Source organism: Aethalodelphis obliquidens, unplaced genomic scaffold (genome assembly GCF_003676395.1).
Source record: "Aethalodelphis obliquidens isolate GAN/ISIS:26980383/991018 unplaced genomic scaffold, ASM367639v1 scaffold5, whole genome shotgun sequence".
Lineage (NCBI taxonomy): Eukaryota > Metazoa > Chordata > Mammalia > Artiodactyla > Delphinidae > Aethalodelphis > Aethalodelphis obliquidens.
The window spans coordinates 18,606,357-18,621,166 of record NW_020837949.1 but is presented as its reverse complement, the minus strand read 5'-3'; the positions used below and the strand labels follow the sequence as shown (position 1 = coordinate 18,621,166).

Here is a 14,810-nt window from a genome sequence, read left to right as displayed (position 1 = left end):
TGGCGTCAGTCTCCTAGGCAATCCCGGTAAATAAGATGGCGACCTTCGGGAGAGATCCCCAGTTGCCGAAGCCTTCCTGTCTCCAGGGAGCCGTGAGCAGTTCACGAACTGGAGCCCAGTCGAAACTGCTGCACTCAGAAAAGGAACGTCAGTTTCTCTGGTCTCCTTTTCCCATGGGGCAGAGACCTAAAAATACTTTCCGCAAAACCTCCTCCGACCTACTGCAGCAGCTCATTCACTGCTATCAAGAGTCGGACGTGGACAGAGATTACGATGACCAGGAAGAGGGCGAGGGCGAGGGCAAAGTGGAGTTCGAGGAGTCTTCAGAGTCCGAAATGCTGAAGTTTGAGGTGTGCCTTCCCCCCACCCCTTACCCCCTCACTTCCTTCTCCAGCGGTCGGACCCCTCACCAGCCTGCGGCTGAGCCCATTCCTAGGGCTCCTTGCCTCCAGGAACGCCTCTTCCTTACTGCTCTGAGACTCCCTCTCTCTCCTTCCCATTTCTGTTACCCGATTTCCTCACCCTTTGCCTGAAATATCTTCAAGTATATCCTTTATTTTTCGTTTGATTTCTTAAGAGTCAAGTTACACAGCATCTTTGAGGAAAAAGTTCTATTTGTATGGGAGTTATGGCTTGACGGTGTTGTGAATAGACAGACTTCTACTTCTGAACCCCCTGCACCTTTTCCTCATGACTGAAATACTCCCAACACTCTCCCCGATGAAGGAGTCCCTTCATCCTCCTTCCTCTAGGAAAAAAAAGAAAATTACCCTTTTGAAATAATCTAAGTGCTTCCTCAAAGACCAAGTGACTTGAAAGTTTTTATATATTACTTCTGCCAGGGGTATATGATGCATTATACAAACAACACACACTGCTCACTGTGAGAGTATTTCAGGATGTGGGGAATGTTCCCAACATTCCCACCTGTAATGCCTCGTTGGCAGCTTGGCCTTTCACACTAATACAGATTCCCTCTTTTCTACAATACCTCTTCTAAACATGACCCAATTCCACTTACACTTATTAGCATCCTGTTCCTTCCTTAGCCCGTTGCCTGCCTTCTTATCCCTTTCCACTTCACATCATGTCACTTCTTTCTCTTGGCTTTCTAATACATTATTTGCTTTCTTTTTTTAAAAAATTTTAATTGGAGTATAGTTGATTTACAATGTTGTGTTAGTTTCAGGTGTGCAGCAAAGTGAATCAGTTATACATATACATATATCCACTCTTTGGATTTGCTTTCTTTTGATAAACTGTTAGGTTTTCCTCTTTGTCTTGCCTGCCAAGAAACATAACTTTTTTTCTTAATTCAGTATTTTTCTTAATTTCAGTAGTTTTTCTTTAGATTAGGTTTTTCTCTTCCCTTTCCTCCTTCTTCACAGTATAAATTGCTTCAAATTCTTTTCAGAAGTAGATATAATACAGAGAATTCAGGCCTAGTTACACATCAGTTTTGCTTAAAGTGGACCACAGAAAATTACTACTTATTTTGTTCATCTTTTGTTGATTTACTTTGCCATGCTTAACAGTGACTACTGGAAAACTGTAGAGATGTTTTTACAACTTTCAGGTGTTTGTATGGCTTCCACCCCAGAGGAATTAACAAATGAATCACCAGGTTATTCTAATTAATGCATGTTCTTCAGCTGTGGGGTTCATTAGTACCATTGTTAATCTGTCTTCAATATGCCATTAACAAACCATAGAGGGAGGGGGTTGACTTGAACTAGTTAATCATTTTTGGCTTGTAGGCTTTTGTGTGGAAAAAGTTTATTATTTCTTCTATTTATATTCTAAAATTAATATTTGTTTTGTGTTCTCACATTCTCTTTTACCTTTTTATAGTGTCTCATATGTTTTGATATGCTGAATAAACCAAAAAGTTTTCAGAGGAAACATTTGGACTTTTATGTTCAGTGATTTATTTTCCATATCCTAGCCCGATTAAGATTTATAATGCTCTGATGGTCAAAATGATTATTAAGTGCCTATAACGTAATTAGCCTCAATGAACTTGAGGGAGTTAGGGCAGACCAGCTGTTCAGAATATTGCCTTTGGAATTCAAAGATCTGTATAAAGCCTTTTGTTTGTTGTGAGATTTTGAGCAAGTTACTCATACTCTCTGTGTCGCATCTGCGCTACAGGAATTATAATACTATCTATCTCATGGAGAGCTGTGAAAATTTAATGAGATCCTATGTGTAAACTACTTAGCACAATATATTATTTACACTGTTACTAATCCGAGTAGTAACTTACCTGTTCTTATCTACTAACTACAGCCCATCAGGTGACTTCATTAATTTAGCCTTCATTGAAGGAGCATTCACAAGTGATTGCTATATTGGAAGTACTCTGACTCTACAGGGCAGAAGAAATGTCTGGGCCTGTGATATGTTTCTGCTGCACGAAAACCACTCCAGTAACTTTATGTGGATGATAATGCCTGCTCATTGGATAGTTATGAACATCAAATTTAATGGGAAAGTCTATGTTAAAGTTCTTAACATAGTGTCCGATACAGTGCAGGCTCTCAGAAAATTAGAGATGTAATACATAATAGCTACAGTAATGGTAGAAAAAGATGAGAGTGTGACGGAGGACATACATGGTCCCAGCTCTCAAGGTGAGATAAGAGTGAGTGTTCATCCTATGAAGAGATGTGTACAGATGATAGCCGGGTTACAGGCATGGCGGAAGACTGGAAAGGAAGTCAGCCCTTACTTGGGTGCAGAGGTGGTGTGTGGGCAGGCAGACGGCAGCTTTTCCAAGTGGTGGGTTATAGGTGAGAGCAGAAAGACAGATGAGGTGGGGGCCAGGTTGTGGAGAGCTCTGTGCTGTTGTAGGGACTGTGGACTTGACTCTAAGCAGCAGGGAACGGCTCTTGTGGCCAAGGGAGGTTAGATAAGAAGATGGTGAGCCTGGAGGCAGGGAGATCAGTGCAAAGAGGAGCAATATCTCTGGGGAAGAGACGCGAGTCTGGATTAAGGCAATGGGAATGGAAAGGAAGCTAGAGAGAAATAGTATTTAAAATATTTAAGATGAAACACTTACTAATTGAATATCGGAAGTCTAGGGTGACTGCTGGGTCTGTGGCGTGTTCCGGGGGGAATATTAGGGCCACTGACCACCATGGGAAACAGGGACAGGTGGAGCTGTGCATTCAAGAGTTGGGTATGTGAATCATAGGCCTCTGGAAATCAGGAGAGGAGGGCTCAGGGTCAGAGGCCTGGAAATCATCAGCATTGGAGTCTGTGAGATCATCCAGGAAGAGAAGAAAGAAGAGAAGGAGAGGGCCAAGAAAAAAACCCTGGGGGTACAGGTATTTCAGAGGCAGGCAGATGAAGAGGATTCAGGGGAAGAAACTGGAAAAGACTGATAAGAGAAAAAGGAGAAGGAAGAGAGCTGAACAGGAGGGAAGCCAGGGCAAGAAAGGGTGTTGAGAACATTGGTGTGGGTTATGCCTCCAAGAGGTTAAGTGGGAAGAGGCCCAAAAAGGGCTCATTAGGGACCTCCCTGGCCATCCAGTGGTTAAGACTTCGCCTTCCAATTCAGGGGGTGCGGGTTCCATCCCTGGTTGGGGAGCTAAGACCCACATGCCTTGCAGCCAAAAAACCAAAACAGAAGCAATATTGTAACAAATTCAGTAAAGACTTTTAAAATGGTCCACATCAGGAAAAAAAAAATCTTTAAAAAATAAAATAAACCCAACAAATTATTAAGCCTCAAATAAATATTTCTTAAAAAAAAAAAGGGTTCATTAGCTTTGCCTATTTGACAGTCACTGTAGACCTTGGCCCATGTGGATTTTGTGATGTGAAGGCAGCAACCTAAGTGAAGCAAGTTGAGGCGTGAATGGGAGGTGAACAAGGGGGAAACTAGCTTGGCTATTAAGGGAAACTATAGCTGTAGCTAAAGGAACATGCAGGACTGAAGAGAGCCCTTGTAGGACAGAAGGGACTCACATGCTCGTAGAGCTGGAGAAGTGACGGCTTGGAGAATGACAGTGGAGAGTGACCAGTTGAAACCACAGGCAAAAGAGGGCAACATTGATGATCCCTGAACACGGTCTCTGGGGAAACAGAGGGTGCTGGACCCTGAGTGTGGAAAAGGAGCTGACCTCCTCTGAGACCCCAGCAGGAAGCATCAGGACAGGTGCACGATGTGGAGTGGCTGATGTCTGATCATTCCTACCTTGCCTCCGACGTGGAAGAGAAGGACTGAGAGGGTCCCCTGCTGAGAGTGAGGACAAAGGAGTGGAGGCACCTGACAGCTTGAGGAGGGGGCTGGAGATCTCACCAGCAAGGTGGGACATGAAAGGCAGCTGAGGAAGAAGGGGACCCTAATAGCACCATAGCGCCGAGGCCCAGCTAGAAGCTGACTTGAACGTGGCACCAGAGTGGGCCTTTCCCGCCCACTCAGCCCCTCGGGGGGAGAAGTAGTCTTGTTATTCATTCAGCCGGTGTTTTAGCACCAAACATGTATTAGGTACTGTATCCCTCCTCCCCACCTTACACTTTCGCTATTTGAACTCTGTAGTTTCCCCAACGGGCTATACTCGCCGTTGCCTTTGGGATCTTGTACATGTTGCCCCTTGTACCTGCAATACTCTCTTGGCCCTCTTCTGCCCTTTCTTCCCCTTTGCCAGAATAACTCACAATTTTGGGTTTCAGTGGTTCTCTCACCGAGGAAGTCTTTGCTAACCCCCTACTCCCCACTAAAACGGCCATAAAATGGGTGCCCTGCTCCTAGTGAAAGCACCCTGCCTACCTCTATTGTAGTTTATCAAACTCCTGAAATAGTTTGTGTACTTGGATGACCTGTGCTTCATATGCTGGAAAGATTTTTATCCCAAATGGATGATGAACATGACATAATCCCTGCCCCAAGGCAGTAGTTGAGCGTGAAGTTGATTCAGGTTTGGGTACGCATGGGGCAGTTGCAGTCAGGGGCCAAGGAGTCAGAGACTTGAGGGTAGAGAGACATTGAAATTGCCCATGGGAGACCCAGTAGAGAAGGAAGTATAGTTAGGAGGGGACAGATAGACTCTGAGGTAAAGGGAAGGCTGAACAGACCGGAGATTTTGTTGTGGTCAGAGACCAAGTTCACTAGGTGTTGGAAAGGTTGAAGGATGGGCAGCTGTGGGAGCCAAGAACAATGGAAGACTTGAGGTCTGAGGTTTCTAGGGTGGAGCAGTTTAGCATGATGACTAAGTCCAGGGCATGCCCAGGGGAGTGAGTGGCTGAAGTTGGCTAGAGATCAATTTTAAGGTGTCTGGAGTTGAGAAAATAAAGGAACATGTATGTGTGCATGTACTTGGAATGGTCGGGGTGTTGAGTGGCCCTCCTTAGGGATTCTGAAACCACCCAAGATACAGATAGGGCTGGTCAAGGTCTGAAGATGACCAAAGACCAGAAGGGAGAGACATGACACTGGCAAATGGCAGGAACCTCAAAGGATGTGTGAGGGGGTGGCCGTGAGGAGTCTTGCCCTGGGGCTTTGGGACAGTGCTGACAGTGTGTCCAGTCTCTGTATCAATGGCTGTGTTGAAAAACAGATGTCCACCTACTGTAAATAAGGGATTCTGTAGTTTCTTGTTCCCAGGAAATGGAGGGGGTGGGCCACATGGAAACTTTTGGGAGGGAAGGTAACACTCTCTCACCTCTACTCCTTCCCAGGCCTACTATAAAAAATTGCAACTTTGTTTAGAAAAGTAGATCTCTTTCCCCCATTTTGTGAACAGGTTGATTGGTATGGATGAATAAGATGTGGAATTTCTGAATTCACCAGTTTGTGCTATCAGCTGCCATTTACTGGGGACACTTGCTGTGTTCTAGGCACCACGCTAAGAGCTTTATGTTCACAGTTATTTTTCATTCTCTCCAAAACATTAAGAAAAAGTAATAATATATAGATGAAAAATTTATAGATGAAAAATTATGAGTCTCAGAGAAAACTTTGTCTCCCAAAGTCATATATCCAAAATGGCAGATCTGGGGTTCAAACCAGCTGTGCAGTATCTCCGTTTGAGTGATATTTGCTTCTCTGGGTTAGTGGAAATGGGGGAGGAAAGAAAGCTCTTTACAGTAGCACAAGCCTGCATACTTATGTCCTTAGTACTAGAAGCCTGAGCAGCATCATTGGTCCTTGAATGAATATAGAAGACCTGAGAGAGTGTTTTGCCATCACAGTCCCTATACCAGTTGGTTAGTAATATTGGCGTGACTGACGTGGTTACTTGTATTTTGTGTCCTCGTGCTGATGTTAGTGTGTTGGTCATAATGGAGCTGAAGGCAGCACAAACACAGCACTAGTCCATCTATTATCTGTTCTATCTGTCATAATTGGGGGAGGGGTGTGTTGGGCCACCACTGGTCCAGGGTATCTATACACTAAGGGCCAAGCTCCTTCTACAAATGATATTACCCTTTTAATTAATCTTGTAAATTGTATGAATCCAGCAAAATTAGCCAGTACAAAGTGAACTGAGGACCTGTTTTCTCCAGCAAGAATACCAGATGTAGAGAAGTAATTGCCTTAATTTGATGTAAGCATCCTTTGGGTTGTGGACAAGCAGTCAAGTGTAGTGGTTAGAACTGCCCTGGAGTCAGACAGATTTGGATTTGTATTCTGGCTCTGTCACATACTAGCTATGTGGTTTCAGGCAAGTTAACTTCTGTGAGCCTTAGTTTCTTCATTTGTAAAATGGAGCTAAGCGTACCTCCCTCAGGATTGTCAGGAGGATTAAATGAGTGGACCCACTGAGAGCTCTTAGCACAGTGCCCAGAACAGAAGCACTAAATCAACGTAGCTGTCATCACTAATATTGATGCTTCTACTGCTACTGTGTTAATTCTGCTTTGAATACCTAATACAAGCAACCACCTGAAAGTTCAGCAGCAATACATTGATTTGACCGATATTTTCTTAATCATATGTAATATGTATGGGTCTTCAACACAGTTTTTTTTAAAATTACCATGTCCTTTATTTATTTATGGCTGCGTTGGGTCTTCGTTGCTGTGCACAGGCTTTCTCTAGTTGCGGCGAGAGCGGGCTACTCTTGGTTGCAGTGCACGGGCTTCTCATTGCAATGGCTTCTCTTGTTGTGGAGCATGGGCTCTAGGTGCATGGACTTCAGTAGTTGTGGCACGTGGGCTCAGTAGTTGTGGCTCGCAGGCTTTAGAGCACAGGCTCAGTAGTTGTGGCGCATGGGCTTAGTTGCTCTGCGGCATGTGGGATCTTCCCGGACCAGGGATCGAACTCTTGTCCCCTGCATTGGCAGGTGGATTCTTAACCACTGTGCCACCAGGGAAGTCCCAACAACACAGTTTTCTTTGGTAAATTTTGGAAGGCTCAGCTCCCAGATATGTAATATAGTAAGTAAGTGCTGGATATGATGAGGTGGATTACTTTTCTAATGGAAATCCTTTCTTTGTCTGCCTCTCTGGTTTTTTTGCAGGGAGAATTTGATGGGGTCCTGAGACAGGAGGTCGTGGCTGAGAAACTCTACAAACTGGGGCGCTCAGGCTCTGGGACTGAGCAGGTCTACCTCAGTCTGACTTTATCGGTGAGTATGAGAAGCTCACCATTGGCTGGCTACATCTTGACACTGGTGGGACCACATCCATTTTCTCTGGTACTCATACCGTTTTTGGTGGCCCCCAAATCTCAGAGTCTTGCATGTGATGGAGAATGGCGATGAGTTATTTATGTTTGACATCAAAGAGCCCTGGCCAGTCCAATAATCAGCCCCCTTGCCCCCCGCCAAGTTCCTTTGTTTTCATTTCCTTCACAGTCTGTTTCTTTCATCTTAAGCAGTCTGTTTTATAGTAATCAATGCTTTCCTTCCAGGAGGTTGAATTTGATTCTGTAAAACCAATCAAAAACTCTTTAAGAATTTTCTTTCTGATCAGTGCCAGGACTACAATTTATATCTGAATCCAAGGGAACAAAATATTTTTGTATTGACTTTTTTCCCCCTAAGTATGTCAAGAAATCAGTAGCTGTGAGCTGTAGCTCACTTTCTAAAAGGTAGCTATTATGAAAGAGAAAAATGTATTGTTATTCATCAATTTTCAAGATTTCAATACCAGCACAAAATCTTTTTTTTGTATGTATGTATTTCTTTATCAATCAATATTATCTATTTTGCTTACATTTATATATGACATGAAGTTGAAAACACTTATTTTTTCCAAATTATTCTGAAATGTTTCTCTTTAACTAAAATATGGTATACTGATATATTCTTTACTGTAGATTTCTTTCTTTTTTTTTTTTGGATCCTTTTTTTAAAATTTATTTATGGCTGCATTGGGTCTTCGTTGCTGCGCGCGGGCTGTCTAGTTGCGGCGAACGGGGGCTACTCTTCATCACGGTGTGCGGGCTTCTCATTGCAGTGGCTTCTCTTGTTGCAGAGCATGGGTTCTAGGCACACGGGCTTCAGTAGTTGTGGCACGCGGGCTCTAGAGCACAGGCTCAGTAGTTGTGGCACATGGGCTTAGTTGCTCTGCGGCATGTGGGATCTTCCTGGACCAGGGATCGATCCTGCGTCCCCCACATTGGCAGATGGATTCTTAACCACTCTGCCACCAGGGAAGTCCCTGTTTGGATCCTTTTTTTATGAAACCGGTGGCAAAAGGATATTTGGGAGTACAGTGGTATTTTATTGCAGTACCTTTTTGTATGTTATTGGCCATTTAGATTTGCTAAATGCCTCTTGTAGTCTCTTGCCCGTATATTTATTGGATTGTCCATCTTTATTAATTTGTGGATATATACTCTGGATATGTATTCTTTGTCAGATGTACACATTATCTTCTCCCAGTGGCTTGGTTTTTGACTCTCTTAATGATATCTCTTAATGAACAGAATTTCTTAAATTTGAGTGACATCAATATTTTTTCTTTCATGATTAGTGCTTTCTGTGTCCAATTTTAAAAATCTTTGCCTATAGAAGTATCATAAATATATTTCCCTTTAGTTTCTTCTAGAGGCCTTAATGTTTTATCTTCTACACTTAAGTGTATTATCAATTTTGAATTATTATTATTTTAACATCTTTATTGGAGTATAATTGCTTTACAATGGTGTGTTAGTTTCTGCTTTATAACAAAGTGAATCAGTTATACATATACATATGTTCCCATATCTCTTCCCTCTTACGTCTCCCTCCCTCCCTCCCACCCTCCCTATCCCACCCCTCTAGGTTGTCACAAAGCACTGAGATGATCTCCCTGTGCTATGCGGCTGCTTCCCACTAGCTATCTGTTTTACGTTTGGTAGTGTATATATGTCCATGCCACTCTCTCACTTTGTCACAGCTTACCGTTCCCCCTCCCCATATCCTCAAGTCCATTCTCTAGTAGGTCCAGCACAGAATCTTGACTCTAAATTTATCATGAGAAGCTGTAAGAGCAGAGTACTCAGTATTTCAGCTTCTTTCCTCATTTTGTTTCTTTATAGTCCTAGAAAATTAATTTATTTCTTTTGCTTTCTTGTATTGTAAAGCATTAACTGCTCCGTGAAGGTCCACAGAGTAAATGCAGATATGTAGGTGAAAAAAACACACTGAAATTTTGCTACAGCACCCTAATTTGCCTCAAGCATATACAATTCATAGCAAGGCTGTTTTATCTTGGATTTGAACTAGTAAACTGTCCAACAAATGTTAAGCCCTTTTTACCCATGCTGGTTTCATGGCATGTCCTTTGAGAACAGCATACGAAGGCTCCAATCTTTTACTGTTTTCACTTTACAGCATTTTATGGATGACTCAGCCAGTCAGGCAGTAATGTACAGGGACCCTGTGTGCATTGCACTATGTCAGACTTTGGAATGGAAGATAATTCCAGTAGCGGTACATCTGTACACAAGTCCTTTTCAATCAATACTCTACGTATGTACGTAGTGCTACGCCTTAAATTGATCTACAAGAAAGCACAATCCTTTAAATCTTATTTCAGCTAGATGGACTGAAGCTTCTTACTTTGCCACTGACCTCCTTACATTTGAGATATTACGTGTTGAATTACTTTGCCCTAATAGCCTGTCTTACTGAATACACTTTCTTAGGGTTGGCCAGGTTAGTGATTTTTCCCGCCTTATGTCTTAACTTATGTTGCACATAATTTTCTAACTTTCTCTAATTACTTGTGTACACAGTTTCTCTCCTACCCAAAGTCGTAAGTTTCTTAAAGGCAAAATATAGCTCTAGCCCAACTCTGTACGTGTTTCTCATCATGCCAAGCTTAATGCCTTGTATGTAGTAGGTCATCAGTAATTTACTTATTATTGTTCTAGAGGCCTTTATTATCATTCTTATATTTGAGAACTTGCTTATCATGACACTTTGGTTGGCTTTTTCTGACTCTGACATCACAACGTAAACCAGTGACATGAGTCTTTGTTCCAAGGGACCAAATTCCCCTCCAACCCCTCGTGATGTTCACTAGATGCAAGATTTCATGGAAGGGATCTCGGACAAAGATTCAGGAGACTTGGAGCTGCTTTTGTGTTGCTAACTTGCTAAGTGATTTTAGGCTATTTACCTACCTCTTTGTACCTCACATTCCTCATCCCTACACTGGGGATAATCTGCCCTACGGATCTCACAGGTTTGTTTGATCAGATGAGATTATTGGGAGAGAGCTTTGAAGCCTGAGGAAGCCTAAGAAGTATTGTTATTAATGATCACTCGATTAGGTGTGAACTCTTCTAACATTTCATTTGAATTCTAGACATTTGCTTTTTCTTTTCTTCTACTAGATAAAGGCTTTGGCTTTATTGCTTTTATGTGTGGGTTTTTTTAAATATAAAACTCTGCTCTAAAGGTCTTCATGAACACTGCTTTAATTTGCCTTTTCATGTTGTGTATGTTCTTGCTAACAACACTAATTTTCCAAGCTATTATTTCCTTCAGAAGAATGCATTTTTGGATGGGGTTTGTAGTCTGTTTTGAGACCCTATTGGTAGTAGGCCTCAGATTTTATTCCCTCACTTCTACTGTACTTTCAAAGGAAATTCTGGCTTTCTTTCTGTCAACCTCTATTTCCAGATGTCTTGAGAAGCCTGAGTACTCATCTGTTAAAGCAACATTAAATCTTTTACCTTTTATTTTCTCAGGGTCTTGATTTAATTGACATTAGCATCCTCTGTGGATACATTCACCTGCAGAAGTTGGATCTTTCAGTAAATAAAATTGAAGGTATGTAATTGTCATTCTAGTAAGTCAGTGGATTGCTGAATTATTTAAAAATTTAAGCTTTGCAGAATGTAATATACTTTAATACTACCAAACTTGATATAAGTGCTATTGCGGATCACTTTACACATTGATCCTCTGTCTTCCATGGAAAAAAAGCACCTATAACTGATGACAAAGGAAAAAGGCAGAGGTCAGCAAACATGCTACATTATGCGATGGTTGAGACCCACTCAGTGATATTAAAGAGCGTCAGATGGAATGTTTGCTTTGCTTTTTCCTTTCAAGAGATGGATCATTACTTCTTTAATGCCTCCTGAATATTTGATGATTCCCATTTCCTTCCCTCTTTTAGTTTATTCAGTGTAGATGAATTAGTTCTTTTTACCCCCTTTAATGGATGCTTTTCTTTATTTTGCATTTGCATCTACATCTTAATCCTGGCTAGCTACTTCTGTTCTTATTTGAACACCAGGGATTCAGAAATTTATTCTTTCCCCCTCTTTGCTGTCTCCATATAGTTAGTGGGTTCTTACAAGTCTAACTCTGCCATTTGTGGTTCCATATAAGGTATCTGTTGTGATACCTTAATCACATTGAATGAAATTAGTCACATTTTCTTCAAACCTTGATCCTTGTTTCTAATTTTCTGACCCTATTTGAAATTTCTGACCTGCTTCTTTCTTCATTGATCACCTTTCTGTTCACTTTAGCTTGTTTGTTTGTTTTTTTTTTTTTTTTGCGGTACCTGGGCCTCTCATGGCTGTGGCCTCTCCCGCTGCGGAGCACAGGCTCCGGACGTGCAGGCTCAGCGGCCATGGCTCACGGGCCCAGCCGCTCCGTGGCATGTGGGATCTTCCCGGACCGGGGCACAAACCCGTGTCCCCTGCATCGGCAGGCAGACTCTCAACCACTGCACCACCAGGGAAGCCCCACTTTAGCTTTTTAGAAGACGATTAAGTGTTGCTGATATGGACTTCTCTGATTTCTTCTTCCCATCTGACTGCAATAATTAAAATTCACTCTTTTCAATGGCTAAGAAGCATTCTAGCATATTTTGATTCTTAAAATGCTACTGTTTGAAAGGCTTTTTGTTAATTTTTTTCTAGTTTCATAAAACTTCTTTACGGAAAATTACAAACGTGCACAAGTAGAGAGATTTGTAATGAATATTCAGGTTCAACAATTGTCAGCCCGTGGCCCATCTTGCCACATCCATCCTTCCCAGGGTTATTTAAGGCAAATGCCAGATAAGTTATCATCGGAAAGAATTTTTAGTGTTAATGGCAGGCGCTCTCCCCACACCCCATACCTCCAAGATTGGTTTCATTTACTGGTTAAGGGATTGCAGGGTTGGGGAGACTCCAGCAATCTTTTGTGCGTGGCAAAGGGGAAAGAGATGTGGCTTCATACCCTTGCCCCTTGAGCAAGCAGTCCCTGGTAGCAAATGAAGCTTTCCTCTTCAGATCAGTCTCCTTCAGTCTTTTATGTCCCCCTTTATTAACTCATCAAGTGTTCGAGAACTTATTGTGTGTAAGGCACAGTATATATTTTTCTTTTCAAGAGAACAGCTTTATTGATGACCTGATATGGACCAGATTTCAACTTGCATCAGAATCACCTGGAGGGGACCTGTTAAAACACAGATGCCTGTGCCCCACCCTCAGACTTTCTGATTCCGTAGATCTGGGGTGGGACTTGAAAATTTGCATTTCTGATTAGTTTCCCTGGAAGCCAGTACAGGACCACACTTTGAGAACCACAGTTGTAGACATGAGGAGCTCCTGCCATCTGGTGGACAAGGAGGTCACTACACCGAGTAGGGAGAGTTAGAAGCCCAGCAACCCAGAAGGTGGATTTTTCCTATCAAAGTGATTCTAAAGCATTGAGCATCTACAAAGTGTGAAATGTACTCACCATCCAAGTGGTAGCTGCTGCTTTTGCTTCAAGACAGAGCTCCATGGTACAGCACTTACCTGCCCACAGAAAGATCAGCTCCAAGGGGGTATGGGGGCCCGTGGAAATTAAGAGGGTCGCGATCACCGTTGACAGATACGGAGCTGAGCTCAGATGGGACAAATAGGCAAAACTTGTAAAGCAATTACAGTTTCTTCTTAGCTTTCCTCTCACAGGCAGCCTTTCTGGATTTGCTCATGAATTCCCACCAAAGTGTTGATGTCTCAGTGTTCTGTTCCTCCTGGAACAATTTCATAAAAAAGACAGGCTAAAGAAGGCTGTGGTTTAGACCAGAGAAATAAAGTAGAAATTGGTGGAGATCTTCTGGCTTCCGTGACCCTGAGAAGGAAAGCTGTTGGGGGGATGGGGTCAGGGGCCCCTCACCTTTCTGGCTCTACCTACTCCAGGGCAGGGCCCCAGTACTCAGCTATGCTTCCTTCTCCTGGCCTGGGAGTGACTTTGTCACCTGGTGAAGGGTAGAAGCACTTTGCTGGGCTTCAGGTGTGGAGGCTCTGTTCTCCTCCAGAGGCCATCTTCTGCGGGGCTTTGATTGCTGGTTGTGTGATCTAGAGTTAAAAGACGGGTGGAGAAGCAAGTTACACGTAGAGACGGGGCTGTAAATCCTTGTCATGTGATTCTTTCTGAGCCTTTCCCTAATCCTCCTGCTGTCCCAAAGTCCACCTGCTGTAAAGCCCCAGAACAAAGCAACATAATGCTTCACTATTTTTCTTTCTTTCTTTCTTTCTTTTTTTTTTTTTGTCCCCTGCATTGGCAGGTGGATTCTTAACCACTTAGCAACCAGGGGAGTCCCCAGATTGTGTTTTTAAAATCATTTTCTCATTGTTTTTCTATTTTATTTAAAAAGTTAAACTTTTATCTATATAGCTAAATATTGGTTATCAAAACTGGTGTGTTTGATCTTATTCTGTAATCTTATTTTCTTTTTTTACATGTATCCATGATTTCTTCCTTCTTTTTTATTTCTCATTTTTTTTATTGGAGTATAATTGCTTTACAATGGTGTGCTAGCCTCCACTCCATAACAAAGATGCTTCACTATTTTTATGTCCTGTATATATTTTCATTAGAGGCGAGTATTAGCACAATAGTCCTTGACTTAGTATTCTAGGTTCAGAACATTGGCTTGGGATAAAATGCAAAACTCAGACATACTTTTTAAGCAGTGCAAAATCACAGTAAAATAATAGCAATAATTTAAATCACTTCAAATAATTAATGAGATTTAAGATTCAGTCCATCTAAAACAAAATTTAATTTATAACAAAGAACGAATTGTGGCATTTTTAGTCTTCCTGAAAACACCTAATGCAGTTATTTAGGGGCTAATTATCAAGAGGAATATCTCAGGCTTTAGTTCCTCCAAGGCTGGCATTTTTTTTTTTTAATATCTTTATTGAAGTATAATTGCTTTGCAATGTTGTGTTAGTTTCTGCTTTATAACAAAGTGAATCAGTTATACATACACATATATCCCCATATCTCCTCCCTCTTGCGTCTTCCTCCCACCCTACCTATCCCACCCCTCTAGGTGGTCACAAAGCACCGAGCTGATCTCCCTGTGCTATGCACCTGCTTCCCACTAGCTATCTATTTTACATTTGGTAGTATATATAAGTCCAT

The 14,810-nt window shown here is 42.1% G+C and overlaps 1 protein-coding gene across 8 annotated transcripts in view; it reads left to right on the top strand.

The window, feature by feature from the left end:
- Positions 1 to 34: 34 nt before the first annotated feature.
- LRGUK (leucine rich repeats and guanylate kinase domain containing) overlaps positions 35 to 14,810 on the top strand; it is a 121,983-nt gene continuing 107,207 nt past the window's right edge. For all 8 annotated transcript variants that reach the window (XR_003431880.1, XM_027101889.1, XM_027101887.1 and 5 more), the window contains exons 1-3: positions 35 to 350; positions 7,470 to 7,577; positions 11,135 to 11,216. Coding sequence is in view for 7 of the 8 variants with exons in the window: in XM_027101889.1 (XP_026957690.1) it covers positions 36 to 350; positions 7,470 to 7,577; positions 11,135 to 11,216 (505 nt within the window). In the remaining variant the exon portion in view is untranslated. The remainder of the gene's footprint in view (positions 351 to 7,469; positions 7,578 to 11,134; positions 11,217 to 14,810) is intronic.